Source organism: Macrobrachium nipponense, chromosome 26, assembly GCF_015104395.2.
Source record: "Macrobrachium nipponense isolate FS-2020 chromosome 26, ASM1510439v2, whole genome shotgun sequence".
NCBI classification, from domain to species: Eukaryota; Metazoa; Arthropoda; class Malacostraca; order Decapoda; family Palaemonidae; genus Macrobrachium; species Macrobrachium nipponense.
In genome coordinates this window covers 44335207-44355961 of record NC_087215.1, presented here as the reverse complement: position 1 = coordinate 44355961, position 20755 = coordinate 44335207, and the positions used below count along the sequence as shown (strand labels likewise).

The 20755-nt window shown below is 39.9% G+C and overlaps 1 protein-coding gene across 1 annotated transcript in view; it reads left to right on the top strand.

The window, feature by feature from the left end:
* Positions 1-659: 659 nt before the first annotated feature.
* Positions 660-20755, top strand: part of LOC135200236 (TSC22 domain family protein 1-like) — a 231583-nt gene continuing 211487 nt past the window's right edge. The window contains exon 1 of the mRNA XM_064228682.1: positions 660-1064. Within this exon, the coding sequence (XP_064084752.1) occupies positions 1001-1064 (64 nt within the window). The 5' untranslated portion in view covers positions 660-1000. The remainder of the gene's footprint in view (positions 1065-20755) is intronic.

The following is a 20755-nucleotide window of genomic DNA, read 5'->3' as shown; positions in this document are numbered from 1 at the left end:
AGTGGTTTTAGTTATCGGATGTTGTGTGGCCCCTCCCCTCTATTGATGGTTATGTCTGGCTGGCCGTAGTGTCATCCCGTAACACCCCCCCGGTGTCCCCCCTTGATCCATCTCCACGTGATACCCGGCCACGCTTCCCATGACGTCATCCAGTGGTGCCGCTTCTTTCAGACAACCTGTTTGATTTTGCACTTAAATTTTAATATGCTTAGATTTTCTTATGTTTTGCACAGCTAAATATTGTTCTGCAATTAAAATAGAAGGTTCGTACATCCTCCTTATACAAGTGCCTAACAGTTCCTACCAGACAAACGTTTGGCAAATTATTATACATTCTCCCATGTGCTGCGGGACGCATCGATTTTGACGATAGGTTAAAGACACACTTTACAAAAATAGCCATATATCTTTATGTTAATCTACTTTGATTAAGTCCACTATAAAAGACGTGTATGCCCATTAGATGATGTTCACAACAACCAATGATTTTTTAACGCTGATGGAAATCGTCAATACTAAGTAACTTTTGTGGTTCAATACTTCTTGCGTGGCGCGGTGGCGAGTAGGCGGGACGCATTATACCCCGCCCCTTACGTCATAGTCCTGCTCCCTGATTGGTCAAGTCCTCGTGTTGTTGGACCCTTGTTGATGTTGGGTGTGGTGGCCCTCATCTGTATTTTCTACTCTTAAACGCAGTTTTATTCCCTAGAACCTCTACGGATACCAAAATAGACTTTGTGATAGAGGTCTGTGCCGTCAAAATAACCGAGAAGATTCGATTTTAGACAATTGATTAATGAAGAATTGATGGCGGTGAGGCCTAACTGGTAGCAGACACGTGGGTTCGTTATTTCACGACTCGAGTCAGAGACGAGTTGTAAGGCTGTGGGTGTTTTGGTCCTGTCGCGCCATTTTCACTGACCGAAAATTCCCACTATCTCGTCGATTTTGCTTGTGTGGGGTGTAAAATTTGATCGCCATCGTGTAGGGCAAAGTAGAGATGAGCCTTGAACTCTTGCTAGATGCTGCAAAGTTCCTGGAGCAACAAGAAGAGTCGTGTAAAGGTAAGTCGAGAGAGTCGTCCGGGGACGTTATATTTCAGTGGGGGTAGGGATATCACGACCTAGCACCGGCTCTGTTGCAAATGTGTGTAGTTTGTTTACAATCTTCCCTACATCCGTGCAGTGCCTGCGTAATAAACATGCCATCGGCTGTATTGCGTCCAAAGAATGTTTAGGCGTAGGGAAATAAAGTGACCGTTTATTCACGTAAACCCAAATATAACCACAAACGTTTTATCTTAGGAATCGCCCCCCTTTGGCTCATGTGTCGTGATGGACTCTGAGGAGACCTTGGTGCCAACATCCTTGGCATTGTACCTCTTAAGCTAGCAGCCTTCCTCTTGTATTGGGATATTTGTCATTTATTCAAATGGAACTAGTCTCGCCATGAAGCCTGAAATGATAGGAAGCTGCCTTACAGTCTATTTCAGTGGAAGGTGGTGGTGGGGGTGGGTGTTGGTACGGGAGGGGTCGATATTTAACAGTTGTGACATTGGTTTTAAGGTTTGTACACGTGCCGGCTGAGTCAAGGAAGTCTCTCACCTTACTATCATGATTATGGCAAACTCCAGCCCTTGGCTGCCTCGTATGTTTATTTGTGAGCGATTTCTTGCTTCGTATATTCTGCCCGAAGGTCGGATTGTTTTGTTGATAGAGGTTGGAACGGTTTGAGGACGTCACAAAATTTTGTAGATGACCATTACCAGAGGGTGTAATTCGTCATTAAATCCCCGTTAAGATGTAGGGAGAACTGGTCATTGTGTGTGTGTGTGTGTACGTACGGTTAATGTTGATGCATGCCGTGATTCTCTCTCTCTGTTCGGTTAATGCTGATGGATGCCGTGAGGATTTGAAGTTTGTTAGTTAGATTCTGTCGCATTAGTAACTTTCCACATTCGTTAGTGAGTGATACAACGATTTTCCTGCAGGCGGTTAGTGCCGTCAGTTGACGCACCTCATGCGTGCACTGTAGGCACTACTGAAGATTCTGTGCAGCAAGATCTAGGTCTAGAGATACGTGTGTTCTCTGGACCTTTCTTTGCAGCCTCCTATCTACCACTAGCAGCAAGCCCTTTCATTCCTTTTACTGTACCTCCGTTCGTATTTTCTTAATCCGATCATAACCCCCCACCCTCGCTTAACAATTGATCCAAGGTGCAACTCAAGAGTTTTTATTGTATATTCCCTTTCAATGCTTTATAACCTCAAAGAAAAAGATCCTAGCCTTTGGCCTGTGACGTAAATTTTATATTCTATTCCATATATTCTATTCGATGCAGCGATTTAGTTGAGCGATATTTATTTGGCAGTCTATTCATCAAGCAGTCGTTCACCAAGAATCTGGAAAACATTGTATAGTCGTCGTAGTTTTTATGACATGCCCCAATAATGAGGTACCGTTGTAGTACTACGCCAGCCTTTAGACCATCCTCATGAATGTTATTCCCGATAATCCCTATTAACGTGTTGCTAGAGAGTGCTACTGTTACAAGCAAAGCAGAGTTCGGTCTACTTGATAGTTAGTGGTATTGTACCAGCACATCGATTTCTGTGGCTATTAAATCGGCCTTTAGAGATACATTGTAAGGAAGGCCCCTGCGGGGAGGGTTATTTCTGCCATTATGAACTCATTTTATAGTGAAGGGTCCTATCAGATATCTTTAGGAGTCTTTTTAGGATGCCAAATTAGAAAGAAAAGAAGCCAGGGCCCAACATTCCTAAGGATGTTCAGTTTCTGAACATTTTTGTACTCATGTGTGAGTAAAATTTATTGTATGAACCGTTTCTAGAACGCGAATTTGTCACTTCTATAAGATTCTTCAAATTAGTCGTATTGATTTTGGTTTCTCTGGTTGAATGAGTTTTGCAGAATTCGGTTGCATAGTATTCGATAAATGTCATTAAACCTTTATTTCACTTTGCGAGTTTTATTTTAAAATGATGTTATTGACAGGAATTCGAAACTTGTAGAATGAAGAGTCAACCACACGTTTTGTTGCATGTGGCACCCACCCGTACTTCATTGATTTTGGGTGATTCATTCTGGTACAAACTACCATATTTACAGTTTATTCAGTCAACCACAGCTGATCTTTATGTGAAAGCTGATTTCCTCCGTTTTTGAAGGTTGTGGCCTAACAAGTACATCGCCACTAAATGGCACCGTTTCTGATAACGTAGCTTCGAAACTTGATACACAGGTACGTTTTGCGCGTGCTTCGTATACGGCCTCCACCCCCCTCCCCTCCTCCCGTTTCTGTCCCTCCTGACATGTGCTTGCCTTCCCGCTGTTAGGATTTTGGAACAGGCGAGAGAAAGAGAGTGAGAGAGCCATGACGAAAATTTGTTCAATACACATGAGCAGTAGCCGTGTTCCTCGCACCCCCGTTGCTCTCTCTCTCTCTCTCTCTCTCTCTCTCTCTCTCTCTCTCTCTCTCTCTCTCTCTCTCAAGGTGTAAGCTTTATGTGCGCACAATGTTAACGAAAACAGGCACTGTCGAGCAAAGGCAAAATTTAACCCAGAAATGTTGATGAAAGCAACCCCCCCCCCCTCTGACCAAGCTTGGAGTGGGGCCAAAAATAACACCTCGCCGTTGGAGGGGAAACGTTTCTTAGGGCTCCTTCCTTAGCACATGGTTTTGGACAGCCAGAGAGAGAGAGAGAGAGTGGGAATCAAGCGCCGTCGTGTTGGGCCCGTTCTTGGGCTGTTTGGAATTTACTTGTATTATTTTCCTCCTTTACATTTATTGTTGGTTTGAGATTAGGATCTCACAGGGGGAAACGCTGTGTTTGTAGGGGGATGGATGTTGGAGAAATATTAAGAGAAGTTGGAGGTCCTTTCGTCGTTGTGTGGCTGGTTGGCTGGGTAAAGGCGGGGTGAGATCAATACCTTTGTAACAGCGGGTATTGGTACGCTGGGGAAGTTGTTTTAGCTCTCTCTCTCTCTCTCTCTCTCTCTCTCTCTCTCTCTCTCTCTCTCTCATTTGCATTTTAGGGGGCGTGTGGAAAAGCGTCGTTTCTTTTGCAGGTAGTTTTGCCGTTTGAAGTTTTGATTATCAGAAGACCAAAAGATGTCTCCCCCTGAATTAGTGCTGGAATTATTTTCTTAAATAGGTACCAGTTAGCGAGGATTGCCTGGTCAAAGTTCCTGTCCATAGAAGCTGATGGGCGAATTGTGCATTTTGATTTTGATGCTCACCATGTTATTATTATGCTCCTTACTATTGGGTATCGGAGTCTCCAGCGGCTACTTACCTCTCTAATTGGCTACAAGAGAGGAAATCTCTATAAAAAAAGATTCAGGCTATGAAAGGTTGAGACTCGAAGGCCATTAGCACAGTGCCGTATTTCTTAATCTCATTCAAATTTTCCAAGGAAAAGGGCGGTACTCTCGTAGATCTGGCATGTTTTTTGAATGGCGTTGCCGTTTCCTCGTGTGTGGATGATTAAGTGAAGTGACCGCTAAGGGTCAGTAAAAATGGGATTGTCTATTAAAAACAAATCTTTAGATCAAAATAGATCAAAACATTATCTGTCGACCCTGCTGTGCCCACAATGGAAGGTTCCCCTCGAGACCTCGACGCATCCTTACAAAATTGAAAAAAATATATACATACGTATGTAGTATATACGTATACATATTAAAATGTCAACATATACATATTAAAAACCTATGTATACATATACATATTAAAAACCTATAGCTGGACAGTACGGTGAGTACTATGCCCATTTGCAATATTAACCGTAACCTCTAGGTTAATCCTGAAAGTGTTGTAAATTTTGGATTAGGATTAAATACCTCCTTCGGCAGAATGGGGAACGTGGCAACGCCGTTAATTATAAAAGTCTCAACCTTTCGTAGCTAGAGTTATAGGCGAAGTTTCAGTTAATCGCTTCTAGATTTTTAACATCATTTTTTATTTTATATTTATTTTAGTTATGATGACACATATACATACACATACTTTAGTACATATAATGTGTATGCTCATGCCGTTGAATTTGTAGGAAAAGAGAGCATAGTAGAGCTTAAAGAATCCTAGTCTATGATGGTCGAAGTCGAAAGTGTCAGGCATGTGCATATGCATGTGAGAACATTTATTTTCTGTGTAGTATAGTTTCCTAAAGTTCGATATTGAAGCTGACAGACATACTTGCATTGCGCTAGTAGTGATTGATGCACTGATGTTTAATTATCATAAGGACTGTCAGAGAAATGCAAACATTATTTATATAGTACGTTTTTAATTTTCTGGGATTTCTTTCATCGCTATTGTGTGGTAATATTGTATGACGTTTTAGGTAAGTTGATATGTAATTATCATGGTTAGTGTTCACTAGTCTCAGACTTTGCCGAAAATCATATTCTGGCCAGTTTTGGTGTGGAGCAAGCACTTGAAAGGAGGGTGAAAACAATCCTTTTGAAAGCATTACTGTAGTGAAAGTGACCTCAGTGCTGACGAGCACGGGAGCAACGCACAGAAAGATGCCTAATGAAAGCGTAGACAGTTTTTTGAGCGTCAGTCAGTGGCATAGTAGAAAGACCTAGTGGTGAATGATAGTATACATCTTCAACCACCTACGAGGAAACGGGTTCGTTCTATACTCTCTAGACCTTGATGGAGAGTAACTTCGGCACAGACAGCAAAGTGTGTGTGTATTAGTAGACGGGTAACGAGGCAGACCTTGTTTCAAAGGCTGTCAAAAACTTGTATTAATTAGAACATTCTTTGTCTTGTATTATGGTACGTGTAGCTAAGCACCAGTTCAAAGGGTTCACTAACATCAAGAGTGCATGTCTTGCGAGTGGTTAGTATTTTAATTAACCGTCAATTTTATGGAATTTTGCATGTGCTGATGCGTCGTAGCTTCATGAAGATTTTTTGCAGGCGACTCGAATCGAGTTTTTGTTGTTTTCTAGTAGCGTCTCGTGATTGTATTAAATGCCTAGTTAAATATTTTAAGTTTGGTGCGATACAACCGGTGCAGCCTGCTGTCATTCTGTGTGGAGAAACACTATGATTCAGGACTTTTGACATTAAACATGATGATAAACTACTACGGTACTCGCTCGCTCTTTGGTGTATGTGTTTGTGTGTGTGTGTGTGGGGTGGATGGGGGGAGACGTCTCGAAGTAAAGCAAAGAATAAGCTGTCTTTTGGTATTATATAGTATATGTTTCGTAAAATGCGACGGTAAAGTTTAAAGAGGATGCTTGTGTACCGTCTCGAAGATAATATATTCATTCTGCTTAGGTAAAGGAGCTCTTCATGACGCCGCCAATGCTGCCGTCCACTGCAGTTTTGATCACACTCGCAAATATACGTACATATAAATAAAGTTAATGTCACGGAGGAAAATGCAAAAACGAGATTTGAAGTGCACTCTTCATCCATCTGAGCGAAAAAATCTGTGTAAATTGGGGCGGTAAACTTTGTAATTGCCAGGTTTAATGATTATGTTTTAAGAAATTTACTGGAATCAACAATTATAGAACAAACTTAAATCTTAGTCTGGGATTGTACCATTTGGACCCATATATTTGTAAAATGTTTATGAAGGACCTTAAAATAAATGAATTAACTACTAATTAATTAGTCCCATATGTTTTAGTTATTGTTTTTCTCTCATGCTCGCTATATTTTTATCTTATGTTCGTTCCTCACTCTTTGTCTGAACACTTTCGTAAATTTCATGATTCTATTATTGAAAGTGTATTGTTTGTCGAATTAAATTGCCTTTGACCAGTGTGTTTGACAGCACCGCTCTTAAATCCTTAATCTACCCTTCGGGATTTGACTATGTTTGTAATGTCCGGCCGTTTTCAAAATGTATTGTTTTCTGACTAAACTACCTAAGACCACGCGTGGGTGGCTGCTTTTAAATCTTTATTCTAGCCCACGGGCGTTTTCTTTTTTCTTTTTTCTTTAGGGTGAATTGGACCTTTTGTTAATCTTGTAATGTCCGTTTGTATATGCTTACCTGTACTGTGTTTCACTTTGTTCTGAACTTCTGATCAGCCATGCCTTAAGTAAAGGGTCGTTAAGACCGAAAGATCCCGGCATTCTCGTTTTTTTTTTTTCTCCGTGGCATTACCTTTATTTATACAGTAGCATCACGTTTTATATATTTCGTTATCAAGTTTATTCATACGTACATTATATATATGTATATAAGTTAATATAATAGTTATATATATTAATAATTATTATATACATATATTATCTATAATGTAACTTCATGCATAAACTTGAAATAACGGAATATATAAAACGTGATGCTACTGTATAAATAAAGGTAATGCCACGAAGAAGAAAAAAAAAAAACGAGAATGCCGGGATCTTTCGGTCTTAACGACCCTTTACTTAAGGCATGGCTGATCAAAAACAAAGTGAAACACAGTACAGGTAAGCAATATACAAACGGACATTACAAGATTAACAAAAGTTCCAATATATATATATTATATATATATGTGTGTGTGTGTATATATATATATATATATATATATATATATATATATATATATATATATATATATGTGTGTGTGTGTGTGTGTATGTATGTATGTATAACCTATATATGTGTGTATATATATACATGCATATATGTTTATACATATTATCCATCTATCTATCTATCTATCTATCTATATATTTTTGTTGGCATCCATCGTCTTCTGTCAGATCTCGGCCCTAAATTGTTCATTTGCCAAAGAAATCTGCATTAACCTGTAAGACCCGTGAAATCTTTGGGATGTCACCCCTCCCCTACAACCGGTAGGTCTCTCTCTCTCTTCTCTCTCTCGTCTCTCTCTCTCTCTCTCTCTTCCTCTCTCTCTCCTCTCTCTCTCTCTCCATGTTGCATGTACTGCATCGCTCACAACTCGCTAATAACAGGGTACATGTCGAGGGCCATTGGCTCTTGTGAACAAAAGAACTAAAGCTGTTCCGACGACTTCGAAGGTGAACAAGAGTATGGCACTTCCAACCAGCGTTTTGCCGATAGCTCTGCATACTAAAATCGGCATCTTACAGAAAACGGAATTCATTTTATGGCCCAGGGGTACTTTAAGAAAATAAACCAATCTTATGCAACACCTCATCGATTTATATTCATCATCATTCAACAAAAGTATATAGCTATGTATATACACAATTACAACCAAAACAACAATGATATATACATATTAAGTTTTATAGATAAACTTTTTAAAACAGAAATTACACAAATATAGGTATATACGTAACCTACTCAGTTTTATAATCAACATTATAGAACATATAGGCTATATAAATAAAACAAAAAAATTATATTTTTCTTCATATATCAGGGTATAAGTATGTTTGAGAATATATTTTTTTTTTTTGCTAATTCCAGATTTAATATCCTGTTTTATGCTAATTTCCTTACCGTCACTGAAGGGTTGAACGTTTTCAACGCCTATTAAGTGGAATCTCTTAAAGAATCATTTACACATATATTATGTAATAATAATGTAGTAATAATCCATTTTCTACCCAATCTTACATAAAAAGACATTAACTAATTAAAAAAAAAAGTATTCAAATTTATTTGAGACGATAAATCAATCCCCTCGAAGAATGCCGAGTTTTTCTCGGCATGAACAAGCAGGCCGATTTTTTCTCGGCATTGAAGGTCTGGTTCTCCGCCTGTAGAGTTTTTTCTCGGCAAATCGGGGGGAAATTCGGCATTTCGGCAACGCTGCTTCCAACTTCCAAGTGATTGAGGTCTTTCTAAGAAAAAAACTGCTCACCCACATTTAGAAGGTCTAGGTCGGAGGTCAAAATCTCTCGCTATATCTCGAGTGCAGTGTGGGAATGCCATACTTGAGGTTCTTCCCCTAGCTGCTGCACTGCAACTCGTTTCATTCCTTTTACTATACCTACGTTCATATTCCCTGTCTTCCGTCTTCCTTTCCACCCTCTCCTAACAATTGATTTAGTGCAATTGTGTGGTTTTCCTCGGGTTACACGTTTCAAACCTTTTTGCTGTCAGTTCCCATTTTATCAGTGAATGACCTCATGGGTCCCGGCGCTTTGCCTTTGGCCTAATTCTTGAATCCAATCCTGGAATGGTGCATCTGTAAAGCTGTATCCAAGTTGAAGTGGAGAGCAGCAGAAGGTGACATCCCCATCTCAAGATACTCGCGAGGGACGCTGCAACATTTTCCCTCTTGCACAAGTTGTAGTCAACATTATGTTCCTAACTTAACGTGAAGTGGTCTTCACAGTTAATACTCATAGTTAGTATTACTTGTACTAACAACAAGGATCAAATAAAAAGGACTGAAATGAAACACATTCATATATTCTCAGGTATAAATGGAAACAGTAATCGAACAGCAACTACCAAAATTCAGTACACCAAATAAATTACAATGTGCTTAAGTCAACGGTCAAATAGAGCCTTGTTTCACCAACGAAAATTGAAATTAATACGAAAGGTTTTATTAGAAATTATTTTTCTGTACTGTTTAATATGCACATTATTTTTTGCATTTTCATTCAAGAGATAAATCATAAATATCCTATCGTAAAATTCCTGTATCTAATTCGACACGAAACTACTTTTTCAGACTTTTTAGGCTCTTCATAGACCTTTCTTAGCCACAACAAGAACAATAATAACAACAACAAAGTAGTTTATAGGCCAACTCCCGAGTAAGCGAAAATTCTTGCCGAGTTGAAATGCGGCACCAAATATCACTGCTGTAATAACTGAATAAAAAAAGAAGAAACATTCACAATATGGGTTTACCCTCGATCGAACGCCTAATAGGTCTAGAGATATCTTCCTTGCATTATTTACCTCCCAAGCCTGGAAGGAAGTCAATTGGGTGCTAACGCTTACGCTCTCTGCGTCCAGCATTAGATCCCAAATGTAATCAAAGCCTTGATTTAAATTTAGATTTATTTTACAACAGCGTTAGTCAACGGGTAGTGAAGCTTATGCTTACACATACACATGCTGTCGCCCGCAAAGGTAGAGACATCAAGGTCATGTAGCGTGGCTCGCGCTTAGGCTTTGGATTGAATGAATGTCTCGATTCTCTCTTATATTACAGTCATCATTTGTGTTTTGAGTACGCCATCACACACACACACAAATATATATATTATATATATATATATATATATATATATATTATATATATATATATATATATATATATAAATGATAGTAGAGGGCGATTAGTAGGTTCAGATGAACAGTAAAAGGACCTGAATGTAAGTTGCGCTTAGAGAAATCCTCGCTGAAGAAAATGCACTTTTCGCACTGATGTTTGAAGTGGGGAAGTTCAGAGACAGTTCAGGTGCACCGTGGTTGTTGCAGAAGTGGAAGAGAGTTGATAAAGTCTTTCCGAAATGAAAATTCAACTTCATTTTTTAAGGAGAAGGGGAAGCAGCTAACAGGCGTGGAAGGATTATAAATGAGGTCTAGTATGCCGCAAGATATATGCTGGTGATACAAATTATTGCGTGGTAGACCAGTGTGTGTGTGAGGTTTTGTTTTGTGGAATGCGATAGAAAAGTGTGAGGTTTATACGGGAACGAAATTAAGTTTACTTTTGAAAATGTATGGTTTTATTTGATGAAGAAAGAAAAAACGAAGAGGTTTGTGGATCTGAGTCTACGAAACTGATGTTTGAGAGAGAGCTTCATAGATGGTGTAAGGGGCTTTAGAAACTATTACGATGAAAGATGAACGTTGCCATTGGTGTTGTGTTGCAGAAAGTCACGGGATATTTTTGTGCTGGAGAGAAAGCTGAAGGTAGGAGGTGAGTATTTGATGTGTCAATGGGTTAGAGACAAGTATGGTGATGTCCATTGGCTGCTTAGAATGTTTATGGATGGCAGAAACAGTAAAATAAAGGACAGGAGATGGACGTGGTTGTCAAGTTGTGGAATGACAGTTGAAGGGGAATGCAAAGGAATGGACGTCCATTGGGTTTTGTTTGCCGGTGGTGCAGCATTCTTTGGTGGCGGAGGAATAGCGTCTGCGTTGCCTACCATATAATAATAGTCAATGAGTCTAGAAGTGTTAAGAAAGGAGAATTATGAAGTGAACGTGACTAAGAGTAAGTAATACAGTTATTCTTTAAATAAATGGACGCCAGAAAAGTAGAGGGTAAAAGTCAGTATAAAAAGTGGAACGAGGAAAATATTTGGTTGAGCAAACGTAACTAATGGCATGATGAGAAGAGAAAAGAAGAGAGAGCTGGTCACAGTAGAGAGGAAAAAAAGGAAGGTGTCGGCAGGGTTGCCTACTCTGATTTGGTATTGCTTACTAAACTTACAGACCAAGAGTCCAAGTAGCGAATTGGAAGTGATAAGCAGCTCTTTTCTTCAAAAATGGCCTTCATATTTGTGAACATGAACAAGTCATGCATAATGAGGGAGAGAAATCACATTTCATATATGTATGTATGTATGTATTTATGACTTATCAGTTACTTTAGTTATTGTTTACTGCTATATTCATAGCTAGCTTACATTGCGTGCCTTGACAGTATGGTCAGCGCTAAGTGAGTGTTTTTGGGAAGTTAATCTTCCGTCGTCGTCGTCAGCAACATTTGCATGATGAGTCATTGATTGAAGTCACAAGCTAGCCCCCCCCCCCCCCCCCCCCCCCCCCCCCCCCCCCCAACCCCCCCCCCCAATTCTTAGGTTGCCTTGCTGTGGCGTCTTGCGTTCACGCGAGGAAGTTCTTTCTAGTCAGCACGACTTGCTGGATGATTAGCTTTTCAAATGACAGTTTTCGGTGGATTGCCTCTTTGGCGCTATGAACAAACATTCTGAGCAACCTCCCGCTAACTAATTGCACTTGTTTCCCTTCAGTATGTAATTTAAGCGACTAAGGGCAACTGGTTATACTTATAGCTTTCATAAACCAATTTTGTGCTCCATTTTTCATCTGTGATTTAGGTCAGTTTGCAAAGGGGAAGGAAGAGAAGACGATAGATTGACGAGCTAAGAAAATTTGCAGGTATAGAATGGCATAGAAAGACCATAAACAGGCGAGAGTGGAAGAACATGTCTGAGGTTTTTTTGTCTTGCAGTTGACTTGCAACGGCTGATATATATACTATATATATAGATATTATATATATATATAATACTATATATATATATCTCTATATATATATATATTATATTATATAAGAATATATATCTGTGTGTGTAAAAGGAGCCCATAAAAACGCAAAAATATAGAAAGTAAGCACTACATTTCAGAGACTGCTGTCTCTCTCTTCAGGTTGGTAATGCTTGGGAAAAGTTACAGAAAAGATCCATCCACAGGTAGCACGTTTTTCTAAGTCACCCCTTCTGGTGATTCTTCTTGAATCTTCTTAATCGTTAGTTGAAGGAAGATTTCATCATTGATATCCGAAACCAAGGCGCTTATCCGAAACCAAGGCCCTTTGAGATGTTCATTACCTGTCTTTGTGTGGTCAAGGCTGCCTCTATCATTTATTTGGCTTTTGTACCGACAGTTGCTGCTATAAATTATACGAGACAAATTCCAGTTTATTCTGTGGTTGTGGTTATTTATATGGTTAAATATAGCTGAGTTCTGTTTTCTATACCTAACTGTGGATAGGCCTCTTGGTATAAATACCGCCTTTTCTGTAACTTTTCTCCTTCATTACCTACCTGGAGAGAGAGACAGCAGTCTCTGAAGCATAGTACTTACTCTCTATATTTTGGCGTTTTTATTGGCTCCTTTTATTAGATGGAATTCTGTTGTAACAATATTTTTACTAGCATTATATTCTATATATATATATATATATATATATATATATATAATAATATATTATTATATATATATATATTATATATGATATATATATATTATATATATAATATATATATATATATGTGTGTGTGTATAGATATAGATATATGGTATGTCTGTATAAATTATATATATTGTATTATTGCATGTTGGTTTTGTGCAGTGAAGAATTATCATGAAATCATGTCAGGGTAAATCATTACTATGTAAGTATAATCTCGCTCAAGAACCAGTGCCACCTTTTCTCTTCCATTTGACTTTTCAGAGTCAAATCATTGTGCTTTAGTGATACTGATTTCGAAGAAGTGTTGAGTATTTCTGTAGGGTCGTACCCCACCCCACCCAAGGCGCTCTGTCAGCTCGCCTTATGCATAACAATGCAGTCGTATTTTAAGTTTGTATTTTGGTTACACGTCGTAGTCCATAGTCTGCCAAATGCACACTGCCATAGCTCTCGGAAGAGAAGGGAAGCCTTCAGAATTTTCATGAACGACCTGATATTGTCAGTCCTGATATCAAGTGGAATTATATACAGTCTTGGATCGGCAAATTTCAAGCCTTAGTTCAGAGCGTATGTTCGAATTGCTTCTTTGCTGAAATGAAGACCATCTGTAACTATTGTTGTGTTGACTCCGTCCGTTGGCCTTATTTTACGCAGCAAGTCCTTCAGATATTTTAGACATCCTGTCTTTGATAACTTATGGAGCCATTATACATTTTAAATATTATTCTAGCTTTGGCTTGGAGCCAGTTCAACTCAGATGATACAGGCGGAATCCTGTCACGCGCGTAGCACCCTTCATTATCTTGCCACTCTTTTAGTCTAGTTTTGCAGCTTGCAGAGTTGCATCTTAGGCAGATGATGAGAGAGTTGCAAGACTCCTCTTTGCCTCTTGACAATCACAAGTTTTCTTCATTGAACGCTCCACTTAATATTTTTTTAACAAAGGCAGTATTTTCTAGATGAAGGTCATTAATCCTTAGGACTTTCTTGATTTAAGCCTTAATAGACAAATTAGTTTAGTAGTACACTTAAGTCACGCACTTTGTCAGCGATCGGAACAACACTGTACTTAAGCCTAAAATCACCAAGGTTTCTTAACCAATTTAAATTCATTTTTTTTTTCATCTGCTTGAATGGCGTCCTTTCCTCAAGAACATCTTTTATTTTCTAATTTGTATCTGTAATTTGTTTATGTAAAAGTGAAATTGGATATCATTTGCGGATAGCTTGAACTTCACCTAACATCCTAGTAGTATATTAGTCAATCCAGTCTTACAAATGCAAAATAAAATGGGACCCAATACACTTCTTGTACAAAGCACTCTTCTCAGTGTTTCACAAGTTGAATACACTTCATATTTTGTCACATGTAGTCTTTCAAGTACTCAAAAGCTTATTCAGTAATACCAGTTGACTGCAAATCATTTAGAAGGATTTCGTGAACAGCTGTATCGGAAGTATTACTGAGATCGACGAGCGACACCACATTTGCCTTCACCCATCATTTCCAATAGATCATTGCCATCATAGCAGACGCCAATTTTTGTAGAATACAGTTGTCTGTAAGCAGACTGATTATCCGGTCAACCATTGACCCTTCCAAATGACTTAATTAGTTGCTCAAGAGTTATATACGCATGCTAACGTTTTCTGCATAAGAAATACATTCGAAACAAGCCTAGAACTTCAACTCTGATGATCAGAATTGTACCTTTCAAAATTTAACACCAACCGCTTCTTGGTTTGGCTTCAGACTCGGACGGTCATCGTTCTTGAACCAGTGACGAAATCATTAGAATCCCAGTCATGATTTGCCCATGTTGCCTTTCATCGGGCGTGCTCCACTCAACCCATCTAGGTAACTCTCTCTCTCTCTCTCTCTCTCTCTCTCTCTCTCTCTCTCTCTCTCTCTCTCTCTCTCTCTCTCTCTCTTACTGATACTTGAAGTGTACAATGTTTAGGGAAAAATATCTCTTGCCTTGATATTCTGTGTTTATTGCTGTATATATATATATAGATATATATATATATATATATATATATATATATATATATATGTGTGTGTGTGTGTGTGTGTGTGTGTGTGTGTGTGTGTGTATGTTTCTTGTATCTTGTACATGTGTTGATTGATTGCAAGCAGTTTAGCAGGGTAAAAACGTGGCTCTGGGTCTGTTCTGGTTAGCTATGTAAGCCTCGTATATCTGGGTGTACTGGCTGTTTGCATCTGTTGCTGTATGTTTTGTCTTATTGGTGCTGATACGTCTTGTCATTACGTGTTACTTTCGTCCTCTTTTCTGTAAGTTGATAACGTATTTTTTTACCGTTGATTGAACATTTTTTGTTAGAATTCTAATGTCTTCCTTTCCATGTTATGTACTTTGTTTTTGATTGATCAAAGGCTGTAGTTCGAGGAAGATCTTGATCCCATCTTACTTCCAAGTAGGGACTTGGCTTCTGCTTGTTTTTGTCTGTTGTGAGTTCGTGATATGGGATGAAGTCTTTTGATATATATGTTCAATGTTCGCAGAGGTGCTGGGTTGATATTTCACCCACTTGTGTACTCATTCACTTCTCAGTGTTGGGTGTCACTGTGACCCACCGCCCGTCGTGCCGGATTCATATTTTCTGTCGCACGTTCCAGTTGCTTCGCGTCAATTGTCTGGTGTGTTGATTCCTTTTACCGACGCGACCATCCACGTACCATTCACGCTTTGGATGAAATCCATAAGACGACCAGTTTTGCTCGAGCAACAATCTTGGTTTCTGCTTCCCTTTTCACACAAGGCCGAGTCGCTCACTTTTCGAACAGCCCTCTTCTTTCAGCCAGGTTTGAAAAAAGCCGTTTGAAAATGATGAACTCGCAGGACTGAGTTACGATTTCCAATATGGCTTCCAGAATCGCCTACTCGGCCGATGAGAGTTTGAGTCCTGTTGTAGTTGCTCTTGTATGGTCAGTTATCCGGTCATCTGACTGATTAACAACTCTCTCTCCCTCATTTTATCAAGAGCCATAACAAACATCCTTCTTTTTAACCAGGTCCTCTGCACAATGAATCAATAATCAATTGCCAAAGAAGACAAAGATTGAACACCAACATCAGACTCGAGGCAAAAATCGACTTTCAGAAGAGGGATGACGAAAACCAAGAACCAAACCTTAATGAATTATTTACACAACCCTTGAATAATGACAATTGTCCCGAAACCCTGTTTAAGGAACTAGACAAACTTCGAGCAAATGCAATACCCAAACATGCACCACAATCTCCTATCTAAGTGTTATCCCGAACCGTAGAGTGAAAAGTCACTGTAATAGAATGAAACCACACTGGCTCCTCACCTGTACACGATAGCTGGAGACACATATGAGAAGAGTTCATACTAAGAATGGACTTATTTCCTTTACACAAAAAAGTGACACAAAACTAAGTAGTAATACACCTGATTTTATGTTGACCAAATAAACGTTGAGGCCAAACAATGTTATGACACTAAAGCTGTCGGCAGCAGAGAAAGGGCAGCCTATCTCATAGAGACTCCGACGGGAGCTTCCACTGGACACTAAAGGGTTAGTGCCCATCCTCCGACGGGAGACTGGACTCGGCCATCGTTGAGTGGATATGGAAGAAAGGGAATGCTCCCCACCCTTCTCGGCCCTCACAAGGTGGCGGCCTTCTGATGACTCCCGCAGGATCCAGCGAAGCCCTTACTGGAAGGGGGAGCTTTGTTCACAGGTGGGAAACTGCAACCCCCCCCCCCCCCCCCCCCCCGGCAATGTGGCACAGCAGGCCACAAACGAGGCAGACCTCGCTCGCCCTCACCACCAGCCAGCAGAAAACGTGACCGTGACTGTATGAGAAGCAACCAGCCTCGAGCAGAAAGCAGCACTCGAAGTATAATGAGGAGAGCAAAGTTCGAATATAGTTTGCTGTTGCTTATTTGGGAGACTCTCGAGACGAGTCGTTTTCTCGCTGAAGGTGGGCATAGGGTGTCGGAGCGTCAAAGTTGAAGGGATTGAGGTTAATGTGTTGGCAGAGATGGAGGGTCATGCGTGGTATGGTAGCTGTCTTGGTTAATTTGATGAATGACCTCTCCTCTCGTGCACAGCGTCCGTCATCTCTCGTCTCTCCTGCCCACCTGTTTCTGTCTTGTGGCGTCGCTTCTGCCTTCACTCTCAGTGTCAAGGCTTTCGAATTTTTCCTTGTCATATGATTGATTCTCTCTCTCTCTCTCTCTCTCTCTCTCTCTCTCTCTCTCTCTCTCTCTCTCTCTCTCTGATTTTATCTTTCTCTTTCAAGTTAAATATTGTGATCTGCTCACTCAGAACTTTGCGGAAGCACAATTCGGTTTGTGAATAAAGGATTTTCGTTTCATTTATGCTTAAAGATTGTTGACAAATTTGCAAGAGTTCGAATTTTGTTGTGCGTGTCAAGCCCTGATTAAGGCGACTGATTTGTCACTAGTTTGCTTGCTTTGAAACCGAAGGGTGTCAGTTGCTTGTGTGTATGGTAGAGGTGATTATTTTTCATCTCATTCTACACCATGCCATCCATTCTTTTGGCGTCTCCCTTGGCTGCTGTTGCGTAGTAGGAGTATATTGATTCCCCTTGGCTGTGGTCCCCCGGTCCCTGCTTTGGGTAGGCTTAGGTGAAAATGGACTTTGCGACACTCGGCCGCCCCACCTTCCCTTCTGGAGGAGGCACAGACGGAGGGTCAAATATTTGTCGCTCCCTGATTCGGTAGGAAAAGTTCTTGGCCCTTGTAAGTGTTAGAAATTGGTCAGGAAAGGAAATAAATAAGATTATTTTGCTTGAGAGAGAGAGAAGAGAGAGAGAGAGAATTTTGTGTTGGGTTTAAGTTAGAATTAGGGTAAATGCATTCATTGGGGCATGTTGTCACAGAAGCAGTGCAGTTCTTTGCAACATTATTACCATTTTACAGATGTAATTGCTTGTGTCTGTGTTTCATTCAATGTAAATGGTTTTGTAAATGTTCTTTTTGTACATTTGGGTACATCGTGATGGATTGCTGCAGAAAAAGTCATTTAAGTAGAATCTTCTCGATTCCATTTATTCCTGTGAGATGGTGAGATGTTATTGTGGCAAGTGTTCCTTTCAGTGAACCTGACGAGTGTGGTAGCGTTTTGTTTTGATCTGTTGTTTTATGCAGCCTCCTTTACCACCACCGATAGATGATGCCTGTAGAATAAGTAGACTGCTATCATCAGTACCTCCATTTCGGTTGTCATAATCATCATCATCTTCATCATCGCCTTGAACGCTTCGATTCTCACACCTTCGCTAACGTCTTTTTATTCTTAGTAGGTAGTAACGTTTTGGGTAGAGGAAAGAATAAGGCCAGCGTGTATAGCAGCCACCTCCGCCCTCACTTTGGTGAGGTGCTCAGCCTGGAAGTCTCCCTTGTAAGGCCGCATTTCTGCTTCCCCGTCCACCTTAATTTAGTCGAAGGCTAAGGAGCCTTCCTGTGGAGGAGAAAGCTAGTTACGGTCCTGTTAGGCAAGCGAAAGAGGGGTGCAAATAATTGTGTCCCCGTTCGAGCTACAGTGCCCCCCCTCCCACTCATTCATTCACTGGCCTCATTCCTCTTACCTCGGAAAAGGCTGGTTGCACCTTACGGGAAACTGGATATCCCAGTGCGGCTTCCGTTCTCCACAGAGTTTGCCCAGTCGTGCTTTTATGCTTCGGGACTCAGTATGGTTGTCTCAGTTCTGGAATCGGGACAAAAAAGAAAAAGTAAATGATGGACTGAGGCTGCCTGGTTGAGTCTACACCATTCAGACGTTGAAGGTTTTTAAAACACTAAACCCGGGAAAAATGTGGCTCCTGAGATGCCGTACGTTGCTCTGACTTTTACTTTTGTCATTAGGTGATTTGGGGGGGGGGGGTGGGGGGGGGGGGGGGGGGGGGAGCATATCTCTGTGGCCTTTGGCAGCCATGTTTGAAACGCCGAGAGACAATGGAGCGCAAGTAGGCTAAACAGCAGTCGAAAAAGAGAGCGTGGAAGAGACGACGTCGCTAGCAAGCTTGATGTGCATTAATAGTCCTCCTCCTCCTCTTCTTCTTCTTCTTCTTTTCTTCTTCTTCGGGAGATCGTGTCACTCCTCTTGTCTTATCTCTGAGAGGTCGAGCGTCCTCACCGAGTGCAGTGATAGTGAACATATAGTCTTTTATTGACCGCCTTTGTCTTTTGATTTCTTCAGAGGTGTTGAGGTGTGTGTGAAGACAAGACTTCCCTTTGCCAAAGTACTATTTTCCTCTCTGTATTGAATTGATCCTATTCTAAATTCTATTTTTCTTTTTCTTAATTATTCCGTTTATATTTGTGATAGCTTTCATATTTAGCTTTTTAGTGTTAAATTTTCCAGTTTAACTTTTTGATTTAGCTTTTTAGTGTCAAGTTTTCCAAAGATTAGCTTTTTATCTATGAGAAAACACACGGAAGCCAGGTTTTTCCGTGAGGAAGTGTGCTCATGCTTTTTTTTCTGTTAACATTTTATGAGAATCCTTCTCATGAATACTGCTCAAGTTTTCACGAAATACCTTCCCTTGCTCGAGGAAACGAAGATCGTGTGGTTAACATTTCATCTTCTATTATAATAGAGGCCATTGATGTCAGTGTATTCAGTCCCGTCTCCTCTCATTTGTGAGACACTTGGATAGACAGACGGACGAGGCCGGTTTCTTCGAAGACAGTTAGTTGGTTGGTTGTTATTATATGGTGAGACCCTTTTCTGGTTCATCCGGAAATACAGCAGATTTATGCCTGGAGATCTGCAGATGATTGATTGAATAGCCCCCACCGGAACGACTCGTTAGTATCACATCCCCTTCCACGACGCGGTTGAGGGTATTTCAATCTTGGTGCAAAGGGAGGCCATCGGCCATAGTTTAATTGTACAGGGAGCTACTAAGTCAAATGTGATCCTAAGGGGCCCGGACATATTCCTCCCCCCCCCCCCCGGACATTTTCCCCCTAGTATACAGCAAGTGACTTAATTAGCCCAGTGATAGTTGAAGTGGTTGGGATGCTATCTGTAAGTTCTCTTGAGTCGGAACTTAATGAAAGAGGCAAATCAAGCAATGGGCTGCATAAGGTTTGGAAATGATATACACAGAAATCATTATACTTAATTCAAATATGTGTGTTCCTAGTATATGGACATAAGTCGTGTTATTACAATGAAACTACCTATAAAATGTTTTGTCGGTTTGAAGGTAAAACTTGAAGAAAAAACTGTGAACCAAGTGGTAGGATGGATTCAGAAATGATTTCTGATGGAAATTCCTTATGTAGATGAGATAATGATAAAAGTGAGGTGGAGATTGCTTGGACATGTCCTCCGCATAGTCCCTGGAAGAATGATGTGCGGTAGTGTCATCTGGCTTCTTTTGGGAATCAAAGAGAGTTCGAAAACCCAGACTTATTGAGATAACTGCGAGAAGGGCGGCTGGGGATGAGTGGAGGTTTTTAGAAAGTAAAGCACAGGAAAGTCATGGATGGCGGAATTTCTCAGCGGTTCTTTGCCTCACATGGTTTTGATTATATATATATATATATATATATATATATATATATATATATATATATATATTATAAGTATACATATGCATTAAGCCTTAATTAAATGCCCTTTAATATTCCTGGTTTTCTCCGCTCTTATCCTCGAAGTTATATTTTCGCATATGTTAAACCTTTTTATAATATATATATATATATATATATATAACTAATAGATATAATAAATATATAATATAGTTAATATATTTTCGCATTGTTAACTTTTTATATATATCATATTATTGTTAATATATATAATAGTATTTTTTTTTTTTTTTTTTTAATA